The 12,754-nt window shown below is 48.1% G+C and overlaps 1 protein-coding gene across 1 annotated transcript; it reads left to right on the top strand.

Annotated features, from left to right (window-relative positions):
* The first annotated feature begins 10,167 nt into the window (after positions 1 to 10,167).
* Positions 10,168 to 12,505, top strand: Klhdc7b (kelch domain containing 7B). Its single transcript, XM_063243913.1, has 2 exons — positions 10,168 to 10,750; positions 10,799 to 12,505. The coding sequence occupies exons 1-2, from the start codon at positions 10,638 to 10,640 to the stop codon at positions 12,468 to 12,470; spliced, it is 1,785 nt and encodes a 594-aa protein (XP_063099983.1). The 5' UTR covers positions 10,168 to 10,637; the 3' UTR covers positions 12,471 to 12,505.
* Positions 12,506 to 12,754: the final 249 nt, after the last annotated feature.

The following is a 12,754-nucleotide window of genomic DNA, read 5'->3' as shown; positions in this document are numbered from 1 at the left end:
AAATGTCTGTGTCCCAGGAGGAGTGGAGAGGTCTAGATTGGAGATACAAGCAGGAGACATCAGTAAGTCACGGGTGGCTGGGGTTGCTGTATCCAACCCCTACTCTTACAGGAACTGTTTCATTGGGACACAGCCACATGCATCTGTTGACTGTTTTCTGTTGCTTTGATGCTGTAATGCAGAATTGAGTGAGCGACCTACACAGGCAAAATAATCATAGCCTGCCACTTTGCTGAAACATTTTGCTACCTCCAATTTAGAAATCAAGTGTGGATTTCAAAACAGGTAAGAGCACAGAGGCCCAGCGCTAATGGCAGCCTTAGGCCAGTGGTTTGGCAGAAATGATCACTGTGATACTGAAATCCATTAGCAGGCTGGTAGCCGCCATGCTGGGCACCTGGGCTGTATTCTCAGCACCTTCCCTAGGCCAGCAGGTTCTGGGACATATGGTGAGCAGTTTCTCAGGCTCTTACAACCTCATAGGTGCATCCATGGTATATTTTAACATCCTACTGGGTTGCAAGAAGACTCCATCTTCTGAGCTGTGAAACTCAGAATATAATGCCATTTGTAAGAAACTCATTTAGGTCTATATCCAAATTCCTGTTGCAGTTTCTTTATTTGTATGTTGTAGCATGATGGGATACACCTGTAACGTAGGACTCTGGGAGGCTGAGGGGGGGATCAAAAGTTCAAGGCTAGTCTGGGCAGTTTAATGACTTAGTGAGACCTTGTCTCAAAATCAAAAATGGAAGAAACTGGGCTGATGATGTAGTAATGCAGTACAAAGGCCTTAGGCTCAATCTCCAGTATTGGGAGGAGTGAGAAAACAAAGAGAAGGCAAGAAAGCCTTGAAAGAGCCCTCCTCTAATACGGGGACAGAGGGAAAATCACTATAAAACTAAACAGTGAATTTTAAGGAATAAAAATAAATTCTTCCAATAAATGTAATAAATAGGCCACAGGCGCTGATGGGACAATAGGGGTGGGGAGCAAGACGCAGCCTGTAAAGATGGAAAGCAGGAAGACTGTTCTCAAGTCACAGGAATGGATGCACGTGTATGATGATCCTGGGTGGAGGGCTAGCTCCTTACATGTGCAGGGCCGCAGGCTGTTTGCTGCCCTGGGTGTGTGTGAGGGCACCCAGATGAATGAGTGAATACTTGAAAGGAAAACATATTTGTGTCCCTGAGTGTCATGCTCTTCAGCTGATATGCACAAAGGGTCACATATTAATCATACAAACTCTGAAAAGGGGTGATTGCCTTAATTTCTCATATTTAGTTACCTGTGGGCTTATTTGTTTCTGTTTTTTTTTTTTTGTACCAGAGATTGAATTCATGACCTTGCACTTGCCAGGCAGGTGCTTATGACACTGAGCTAAATCCCTGGACCTACCTGTAGTTTTTGAAATACAAAATCATTTGTTCTTTGTTTTCTGTTTATTTTCTGCTTTTAAACACTTTTTTTTGGCTAACTAAAAACTATTTGGAGTATATCAGGCCCTCTGAAGTCCATATAGATCCTTCCAGCTGGATTCCCCGACTTGTCAGCTTCCTGTGATGACTGCTCTGCCTGGATCCTCACCTCCCTGCAGCACAGAAGTGCTGGAAATAGGTTCCATCGGGAGAGCTTGTGATCAGATGGATTTTCCTGTCTTACTTCTCTGTATTGACAGATGAGTTCATTTGGCCTCTTGGAGATCAAGTCCACAGAAAAAGCCATGTGACAAGATCTGTATCCTGGGACCTGTCCTCTTCTCTGAGTCCTTAATTATCAAAACTATGGAAATTTTCCTCTAAATTTGATTTTAGTTGTATCTGGTCATTTTGATACTTAGCATTCTTATTTTCATTCATTGGTAAATGGTTTAGCTATTAAAAATCAGAGGCTATGTACATAATTATGGCCAGGTTTTATTTATTTATTTATTTAGAGATGGAGTCTCACTATATCCTTTAGGCCGTCTACTTACTGTCTAACCCAGGCTGTCCTGGAATTCACAGTGATCCTCCTGCCTCATTCTCATAGTTATAAGTGCTCTGATAATGACTGAAAATGGGCTAATTAAACCTGGGTTCCTAAAAGAACAAGAGTGAGGCAGGCATCCTGCATACTGTGGCATTAGAGAGTAAGAGGGACAGAGGTGGTGAAGAGGGCGGGTCCCAGGATACAGATCTCCTCACGTGGCTCTTGGCCTCCAAGAGGCTGAATAAACTCATTTATCAATACAGGGAAAGAAGAGAGGAGAATCCATCTGATCACAGCTTCCTTAGTGCTAGGATTACAAGCGTAAGCCACCGTGCCCAGATATGCCCAAACTTTTGTGGATGTCAGCTTCTGCTTGTCTTTACATGTCCGAGAGTGCTTGGAAGCGCCATGTACAAGCGTATGCCTCTGCTTCAAAGGAACTGCAGAACTGTTTTCCAGAATCAGTTTGTTCTCAATGTACAACAGAAAATACCAGTTAGTACAGAAGGCACATGGGAGTATAAAAAATGTTTTAGGTGTGCCTTGAGTATATCTCTTTCACGGACATTTTAATCCACTTTCTAACAGTTGAAATTGCATTTGAACTAATATGAGCTACCTCCTGGATTTAAGCCTTTTTGGGGGAAGGCGTTATCCACAGCACCACCAGAGGGCGCCGCAACGCTGCCTCCATTCTCTACAGTATCGGGAGTTCACCATCAATGAAATTCTTTGTTATATTTGTCAAGGAACACATTTTGTTTTCTTTTGGTCTACCTTGTTGTTATTTTACAAAATTTAAAAACGAAATATGAGCCGGGCATAGTGGCTCACGCCTGTAATTCCAGCACTCGGGAGGCTGAGGCAGGAGGATCCTTGCGAGTTCAAGACCAGCCTGAACTGCATAGCGAGACCCCGTCTCAAAAAGAAAAGAAAACAAAACAAAAAAACCCCCGAAATATGAGTATGTGGCTTTTAATTTAATCAACCTTATCAACCACAGTGTCCTTGGAAGAGCGTCGTCTTCGAGAAGCCCCACCACCCTGTGCTTGTTTCTAGATAAAACATAATAGATTTTATTTGTCTTTGCAATGATTTCTTCTGGATTTATTTGTATGTGATTTCATGGGTTGTGTGCCTGTAATCTTAGCGTGTGGAAGGCTGAGGCAGGAGAGTCATCACAAGCTTGTGGCGAGACTGGGCTACATAGTGAATTCAAGGCCAATCTGAACTACATAGAGAAAATCCTGTCTCAAAGAGAAAAGTTTTTTTTTTTTTTTTTTTTTTTTTTTTTTGCTTAATTTCTTTTTCAGGTTTTTCATTGCTGTTGTATAGAGACACAATTGATTTTTGTATGTTGAACTTTATTGAATTCGTTTATTAGCTCTAGCTGTTTCTTGTGGACTCTGGGATTTTCTTTACATATAAATCATATCATCTAAAATGGTTTTACTTCTTCCTTTCCAATTTGAATGTATTTTTTTCTTGTCATTTTAAAGAACTTTTAGTTATAAATTTTCCATTCTAAATTTTTATTTTCAGGTTTCCTATGTTGAGCTTGTCTCTAATTTCTGTAAGCATGTATAATTTGTGGTCTTTATTTGATAGCTATACTATCCCTAGGTTTTTCAGAACTTTTATCTGTTTATTATTTTTGCTAGTTGTTGATTATTGTGTCTTATTTCCTTATGACCTGGATGTTTAGTGTGAAAATATTTGTAGAAATGAAGCCAGACATGTGATACAAGCCTGTAATCCCAGCTCTTTGGAAGGTTGAGGCAGGAAGGTTTTAGGTTTGAGGTTAGTCTGGATGATTTAGTGAAATCCTGTCTCAAAATGAAAAAGTAAAATGGCCTGGGATGTGTAGCTCAGTTGAAAGGCCCCCACACACAGAAGAAGAAATAATTTGAGGTCTAGGATAATCACACCTATCTTATGAGAGGATTCAAACTAGGGACCTGATGTTAGGACTAGTTCATATGATCACTTAAGTTACATGAATGAAAGCCTCAAATCCATGCAGGGACTGTTACCCTGAGGTAGTCTGCCACCTGCAGACTGGTGGGCTCTGGCCTACCCTTTGGCCCAGCTTCAAACCACCACCCCATTTCAAAGCTATTTGCTCTTCATTTGCAAATGGCTCCAGATAAAGCAGCTTTGAGAGATGGTTCTTCCTCCCAGATTTTGGCTGTCTGAAACTCTTTGATGTTTTTATGAACACACAAAGCTCACCTGTTAGGACTGTGATTGAAATGACATTGACTCTGTGACAAATTAGAGACAATTGATATCATATTAACCTTTCTAATTTATTAGGTTGGGGATGTAGCTCAGTGCTGCAACGCTTGCCTACCATGTATGCAACCGTGGGTTCAATCCCTAGCATCACACACACAAAAGTTTCCAATTGATCAGTGCTGTAAATATCTAATTTAAAGTTTTTCTTAAGTTTAATTTTTTTTTTTGAGGCATGTAGTTTTTTGAAGAGAATAAAACCAAATGTGACTAAGCAAAACAGAGTCAGTTAGAACAGAAGAGTGGGCATAGCACATGATGCAAAAATAGAATACCAGGTAATCAAAAGTTGTGCCTCTTGCTATTTTTAAATTGCTACACTTGCTGTGTAGTTCAACTAGGCCTTGAACTTACTTTGTAGCCCATGTTGACCTTAAACTCCTGGAAATCCTCCTGCCTCAGCCACTAGAGTGCTAGGATTACAGGTGTGCACTACCATGCCCAACCTCCCATACTGTTTCTTATTTAAAGATTTTATTTTTATGTCTCTTGTATTCTTTTTTTTTTGGGGGGGTGTCTTTTTTTGAGATAGGGTCTCTATGCAGTTCAGGTTGGCTTTGAGCTCACTTTGTAGCCCAGGCTGGTCTTGAACTCACAAGAATTCTCCTGCCTCAGCCTCCCGAGTGCTGGAATTACAGGAATGAGTCACCACACCCGCTATGTCCCTTGTAGTCTATTGATGTTTGTTTTAAATTTTATAGCTGCACGACTACTATTATGTTAGATTATCTGGTGGTGAAACACAATAATGCTTGAATTGCTCGGTTCTGCCCTGCGTTGTTCTATTACAATGTACTTTCTTATCTCAATCTACCCCCCTTTTTAAAATTAATCTATTTTCTCTCATTTTTTTTAATTAAGGGAAAACTAAATTAAAAATAATGAGACATATTATAGTAACTTTTTTGTTGTCCTATTAACCTGACTTGAACCGCAGTATTGCTCTCCCCATCTTGTTCTGTCTGATTATTATATATTCTATTTTGTTTGATAGTATCAATTTGAGGGTATAGGCAACCACTTTGAAGGCAATAAGATATACTATGATGCCCAATATGGATTGACTGTTATCCTTTTTTTGAAGTCCTGTAACGTCTCCAGTGTAGGTTTTATTGGTCTTGTTCTGTACTGTTTTGATCAATTCTATTATACCTGATGGTATAGACAACTCAATTTAAAAATAGCAAGAGGCACAACTTTTGATTACCTGGTATTCTATTTTTGCATCATGTGCTATGCCCACCCTTCTGTTTTAACTGACTCTGTTTTGCTTAGTCACATTTGGTTTTATTCTCTTCAAAAAAGTAATAAGAACCGTGAGAGTAATAAACCCAAAAAGTCTAATTGTTACTGTAAAAAAGAGAGGAAAGGAAGGTGGACTAAGGGATATAACTGCAGGTATGTTAGAGTGTGTAGGATAGAAAACCATATTACTGAGCTTCTGTTGGATCACTGAATGGAACTGTCTCCAATTTCACTGTATGAATGTTCACTTTATATGCTTTATTTAGTGATATGGACAACTGTTTCTGGGAAGATAATATGTAACCTATTAACTGGTGATTTCGTACTGTATATATTTTTTTCTTGAAACACTGTATTGGGGCTGGGGATTTAGCTCAGCGGCATAAGCGTCTGCCTTGCAAGCAGGCAGTCGTGAGTTTGATCCCTGGTACCGGTAAAAAGGAAAAAGACAAAAAAAAAAAAAAAAAAAAAAAAAAAAAGAAACACTGTATTATTTGTACCCTTTTACTGCATTGTTTTTTATGTCCTTTCTTTTTTTTTCTTTTTTTCTTCTCTCTTTAAATAAAAATAAAAAAAATTCATAGCTGCAGTGCTGGCTTCAGCAGCACATATACCATAAAAATCTTTGCAATCACATCACCAGTGATTATTATATAAGCTTTTCAATACCACATTTTAAAATAGGCATGTTTTCTCTGTCATTCTTATGTTACTGAACACATGCTTTTTATTATAAGTTGAATTTTGTTGTTTCTTCTAATAACATTTTTTTGGGGAGAGGGCAGTGCTAGGGATTGGGCCTTGTGCATGCTGAGTCCATGCTCTGCTTCATCTCCAGTCCCTAGAGGAATTCTTTAAATATTTCCTGATGTATACAATAATTATTGGGACTGGAGATTTAGCTAAGCAGCATAAGCACCTGCCTTGCAAGCAGGCGGTAGTGAGTTCAATCTCAAGTACCGATAAAAAAAACCTTGAATAATTATTGTACAAGTATGCAACAATAATTACTATAATAATATAATGCATATATATAATTATTGCCTTGGGTTACTATTTTCTAAGACTTAAAACTATTCTAGATTTAATTGTATATGTATGTATATATATATCTACACACATACTTTTAAAGATAACATAATTAAATAATAATGTTACTATTTTATATCTTTTCTGAGTCTACAATGTTTTTAATTTGTAGGTAATTTCGGAAATGAAGAGCACTTGACCTTTCTGTTCTGTGTGCGTTTGTGGTACACCCCTAGCTTGCCCTCCACTGGGAACTGTGTTTGTCCTTTCTGTGTTCTTCCTCCACTACCAGGCTCAGAAAGGGTGCCGTGGTGAGTGTCACAGGGAACTAACCCCCTGTGTGGGGTAACCCCTGCCACCACTCAGGTGGCAGTGGCACCTATCCCTGTGTGTCCACGCTGTGAGATGACATCATCTCTCTCTGCTCCTGCTGGGCCTGAGATGTGCTCCTGAGGGCTGAGCCTCAGTAGACATTGGGAAAAGGGGGACTCTCAGGAGGCTTCTAAGGACCAGAGCTTCCTGGGACCCCTTGTCTCTATTTTTACTGTTTTCCTTAAAAGTATTTGTGACATTTATGTTAGTGCAGCACACTCAGGACAGTAGTATGTGTCTCACATTCATGCAGGCACTTCAAAGACCCCACTTAGAGCAGACAGCACACCCCTAGTCACCCTTACCACAAGGAGTCTCTCCATGCAGGGCAAAGTTTTGCCCTTGGTCTGGCTTTGGCAAAGAGTGTTGCTTCCCTTTGGATGGGACTGAGTAGGTCTTTGCTTACCTGTGTGTCTGCAGCACCTGCTGGGATCCTCACATCCTGGGGTGGGAATGAAGCCTGTACGTGTTCCTCCACATGTGGTGTCTTCCATCCCTTGGTAGGTCCTCCTTTTCCCAGCAGCAACCTGGGACTCTGACTGGGCCTTCGAAGCTAGATAGAGCTGATTGATGGGCACCAGATGACCTATTGGGAGAGGAGGGAGTCAGCTTCATCCTGCCCAGGTCTTTGGACCTGAGTTTAACCGAGAGGCAGAACCTTGGCCTGGGGCAGAGAATAAGGGCAAGAAAGCCCTTCCCCAACTTGAAGTCTGCCTTAAGACATGAGGCCCACTCCACCCTCTCACTGTCATATAATAGTACTGGGGGAGGCCAAGAGGGGACCAGGCCAGGGGAGACACTTGAGGCTCAGCACAATCCAGGCTGAGTGCCAGGGATGAACCTGGCATCTCCTTGCTACCTGAGTCAGGGTGAAGTCCCTGGTCCCGTTATGTTTAAGGGACAAAGAAGCCCACTTTTGGGGGTATCTGTCCCAGGGACTCTCCAGGTTCCATTTCATGTCTGAGTCCTACCTGGCACCTGTCCCAAGATTTGCTCCTGAGATGGCCTTCTATGAGATGCAGATGGAGGAGAGGCTCCTCCCTAAGAAACCAAACAAGTCACACTGGCTAGAAGCACTCACTGGTGGCCTCAGGGGACTAGGCCCAGGCAAGAAGTGAGCTAGAGTCTGGTCTAGAGGGATGGACCTCAGCTCAGATAGCAGGCCGAAGGCTGAGAGGGGGATGTCAGAAGCTGGCTGAGACAGCACCTGGGCCAGAGAGGATTTGCTGAGACAGTACCTAGAGTAGAAGCGGCCTGGACTCGAGGCTGTCCAGGGCTGTGATGGATCTGCACCTGTGTAGTCTAGGAAGGTACAGGGGGCCCGGGAAATCCAGGCCTAAGTGGTTGGAATAAGCCTGGCCACAAAGAGGGAAATGTAACATTTGGGTTTTTTAAAATTTCATTTTGTTTTTCTCTTGAAAACTCTACCCCATCTCTGGTCAGCTCAGGGTGCTGGAGGAGGGGATGTGGGAACCCCAGACCCTCATAACATAAACCGTGGCAGCCTTATTGCTGGCCCTGCCCAGGGTTCCTCCTCAGTCTCCCTACCTCTCCTGGCCTGTCGCTGCTTGCTGGCTGTAGTGGAATCGGCTTCTCTAGTTTCTGGTAACTTCATCAGGCTGCATCATGTTGCTAAGTGTAGAGATAACATCTCCCCACTGGTAACCCTTCCCTGTCAGAGCCCCCTGAGGCTGGTCGGGGGTGTCGGATGAATCTGGGGTGTCAGGCAGAAGCAGGTTGACAGGACCACTGAACCAGTGTTTAGGAACACTGCCATTTGACCCAGGACCCCAGGAAAAGGAGGCGGCAGAAGCGGTGGGCAGTTGAAAAGATCGTTGCAGGCCACAGGGTTCCCTGGTACCACTGCAGGCTGCTGATGAACTTCCAAGCCAGGGTGCAGCCAGACCCACCGTCCCCAGGCTGTGCTAACAGATCTACCTTAACTCAGGCCCTGGGCGGGGCGTTCTTGATGCCCTCTTTGCAGAGCCAGCCCAGGTCCCTTCGTGGAGCAACAGCAGCTGCCAGCTCACGTCGGGCTTCCCAGCGCCATGATCCAGGGTGCCTTGGAGACCAGCGGACCCCTCTGGGGTTGGGATGGGAACGGTGAGGATGACTCAGGCGGTGCTGTGCTTGCTCTGCTGGCTCTGGCTGTGGTAGCTGCCACAGCGCTGGCTCTACACTGGTTCGGCTCCGGACAGGACCAGGTCGTGGTAGGACCCGAGTCAACAGCCCCCAGGGTCCAGCTTGCTCAGGTGGGAGCAGCTAGACTGAGCCTGCAGACCCAGTCCAAATTCAGTGGCTTGGAGGGACAGAGCTCAAGGCAGGGAAAGCCAGACTCTCCAGGAAGAGGCCAAAGAGCCCCTGTTCCAGTTGGAGCCCATGAAGGGGACTCCCAATGGGGCGGAGGACTGGTCCTGCTTCCCATCAAGGCACACGGTGAGGTGGCCAGCGGAGGGACCGTGGGACAGCAGTGTGACACCACCTCAGGAGCCTCGCGAGGGGACAAAAATGAGCCTCCGAAGCCAGATGGTGACATTCTGGGTAGGAGCAAGGTGGAGGGGACTCCCGCGCCCCTCCTGATCCACTTCACTCCTCAGAGTCCTGGCTGCGAAGCGGAGCTGCAGGTGAATGCCGGCAACTGTGGCGCGCCGGGCAGAGGCCGGAGCGGCCGGCGGCGGCGACGCGGGGACATGGGCTCGGGAGACAGACGCAGCCGCCCCGCCAGGCCGGACCTTCTGTGCCTGGGCGCTGCCGCCAGCGTGTGGGATGCGGTGGATGCAGCTGCAGCCGCCCAGGGAACTCGGGGGGCCCCGGGACGCGAGAAGGGTGGGCCCTGGGTGAACCCTGGGCGCACTGCAGGCCCGGGGAATGCGTGGACGGAGGCCTTAGGGTTGGCTGGGACCGAGATGCACAGAGATCCCCAAGCGAAGAAGGGAACAGGGTCTCCGAAAGACGAGGGCAGCGAGCAGACAGCTCAGGGGTCCTGTCCTGGCCTCTTCCTCCTCTCAACTCCCGACCCCGATCCTTTAAACCCTTTGCTCCTCAGGGTTACCCAGGTGCCTTCTAAGGCCACGAATTGCAGAGCAGCGCCAACCTCCTCCCCAGTCCCGATCTTAGCCTCAGCCCCAGGGGTTGCTTCAGCTGCAGCCCCAGTGTCACCCCTGCCCCTAGCGTCGCCCTCAGCCCCAGCCGAGGCGTCACCCCCAGACCTAGTCCAGGAGCCACCCTCAGCCTCAGCCCAAGCATCACCCCCAGCACTAGCCCAGGCGTCAACCCCAGCCTCAGCCCCAGCCCAGGTGTCATCTCCAGCCTTAGCCCAGGTGTCACCCCCAGCCTCAACCCAAGTGTCACCCCCAGCCTTAGCCCAAGCGTCAACCCCAGCCTCGGCCCCAGCCCAGGTGTCACCCCCAGCCTTAGCCCAGGAGCCACCCCCAGCCTCAACCCAAGGGTCACCCCCAACCCCAGTCGAGGCATCACCCCCAGCCCCAGCCCCAGCGTCGTCCCCAGTGTCACCCCCAGCCCCAGCTCTAAGCCCAATCTCAACTCCAGCTCCAGCCTCCCTTCGAGCTCAAACTCCAGCCTCTACTGTAACTTCATCTCCAGTGTTAGCCCCAATCCTGGCCCCAGAAAGGGAGTCAAAGCCTGTGTCTTGGGAGCCCAGTGTGGGTCTTTCCAAGGGCTACCAGGAAGGGCAAATTTTAACAAGCTGGGGAAACCTTATTGCCATGGTTCTGAGAAGCCACCCCTTGTCCAGGCAAGAGAGGCCCCAAGTGAGTGCTCCAAGGACAGCACCAGTAGTTTATTCGGACCCCAGCACTTCCACATACTCTAAGGACAGGTGTTCTGGTTCCCACTTGGAAGGGGCTGTCTCCAGCCTCCAGGATAGGCACACCTCTTCTTTAGGGACAGTCGCACAGGTAGACATGGGGGTTCTGGCAGAAGCAGGATGTCAGCCACAGTCCGAGAGCTTCAAGACCAAGGGGGCTCCCACCCCTCACCCACCTCCAGGCCCAGGAGGCAATGGAAGCAAAGAGAAACATGTGGACTCACTGCCTCCAGCTGCAATGCCAAGGGCCCTTTCACAGCCTGCTGTGCAGATGCAACCTGGCCCCACACCATCCTGCACTGCGAAGCAGGACTCCCAACTTGTCCCCAACTCCAGGAAACACAGTATGTGTGAGCTAGCACAGAGCTCAGAGAAGGTGGTCAGCCAGGCAGCCCTTGGGCAGTACCAGGGAAAGGAGCCAGGGGATAGAGCCAGTTCAGCAGGCAGCAGAAGAGTCCTCACAGAGAAACAGAAAGAAACTCAGAAACTTATGGTTTTTCTGCAGAAGCCTGGAAGCTGGGGGGTGGTTGAGGGACCCCAGAGTCCCCGTTCTCAAACCTTAGAGTCTACCACAGCCATGGCTCTGTGGCCACAGCGGCTTGACCTAGACAGCTGCCTGGAGGTGCTGGCCTTTGCCCAGCAGCATGGGAAGCCTGGCCTGGCCCAGGAGACCTACTCCTTAATGAGCAGCAACCTGCTGCATGTGCTGAGTGACCCACACCTCTACCGCCAGCTAAGTGGAGCTGAGCGGGAGCGTATCCTGAGCTTGCGGACTGGCCAGGGTCAGGCGGTGTTGGGACTCCTAGTGTTGCCTAGCCTCTACCAGGTGGGCCGCTCAGGGATGATGAGGGGCTCTCATGGTGAGGAGGCCCCTGTAACCCAGCTGGCATCCACACCTGCTCATACATACCTGTATGTGTTCAATCCCCAAGAGAACATGTGGCGACCCTTGACCCAGGTGCCCCAGGAGGCCCCACTCAGGGGCTGTGGCCTCTGCACCATGTACAATTACCTGTTCCTGGCAGGCGGCATCCGTGGCTCTGGTGCGAAGGCTGTCTGCTCCAATGAGGTTTTCTGCTACAACCCTTTGACGAACATCTGGAGCCAGGTTCGGCCCATGCAGCAGGCCCGAGCTCAACTCAAGCTGGTGGCCTTGGATGGGCTGCTTTATGCTATTGGAGGTGAATGCCTGTACAGCATGGAGTGTTACGACCCACGCACAGATGCCTGGACTTCACGGGCACCCCTGCCTGCGGGCACTTTCCCTGTGGCCCATGAGGCTGTGGCCTGCCGTGGGGACATCTATGTCACAGGAGGACACCTCTTCTACCGTCTGCTCAGATACAGCCCTGTGAAGGACTCTTGGGATGAGTGCCCCTACAGTGCCAGCCACCGGCGCTCCAGTGATATGGTGGCCCTGGGGGGCTTCCTGTACCGCTTTGATCTACTGCGGGGTGTGGGTGCAGCTGTGATGCGCTACAACACAGTGACAGGCTCCTGGAGCCGCGCTGCCTCACTGCCACTGCCTGCCCCTGCCCCACTGCGCTGTGCTGTGCTGGGCAACACCATTTACTGCCTCAACCATCAGGTCACCGCCACCTTCACAGTCTCTGAGAGGACTGCTCAGTTCCAGGCCAAAGAACTGCAGCCCTTTCCTCTGGGGACTACAGGGGTCCTGTGTCCCTTCATCCTGACACTGCCTTCTGAGGCCTGGTTGCAGACCTCACTCTGAGCACTGGCAGAGAACCAGGGCTAAGGTGGCTGTTCAGGGAGACCATCCCAGTGGGTCTGTGGGGATGTGGGGCATAGGGAGGACACTAGGTAAGAATTTCCTGTGATACCTTTCCCTCTTTGCCTAGAAGGTCCCAGCTGTGTGTGGAATGAGCATCTTCTGCCTTCTTACCCCACTCTGGGCTCCACACTGCCTCCTTGCTCACTCACACCCTGGTTTCCTGCCTGGTCCTTATCTGCGTAGCCTACCTCAGCTTGTTCAGTCACCCCTCCATTGTGGGATCC

Source organism: Cavia porcellus, unplaced genomic scaffold (genome assembly GCF_034190915.1).
Source record: "Cavia porcellus strain 051 isolate PalLab524CR breed Dunkin Hartley unplaced genomic scaffold, mCavPor4.1 scaffold_40, whole genome shotgun sequence".
NCBI lineage: Eukaryota > Metazoa > Chordata > Mammalia > Rodentia > Caviidae > Cavia > Cavia porcellus.
This window is presented reverse-complemented; position numbering and strand designations above follow the sequence as displayed.

What these genes read in the sequence shown, in the direction of transcription:
- Klhdc7b (XM_063243913.1), top strand. Translation starts at nt 10,638, where the DNA reads ATGGTTCTGAGAAGCCACCCCTTGTCCAGGCAAGAGAGGCCCCAAGTG. An exon ending in TCCACATACTCTAAGGACAG is followed by an intron (nt 10,751 to 10,798) that starts GTGTTCTGGTTC and finishes CCTCCAGGATAG; the next exon opens with GCACACCTCTTCTTTAGGGA.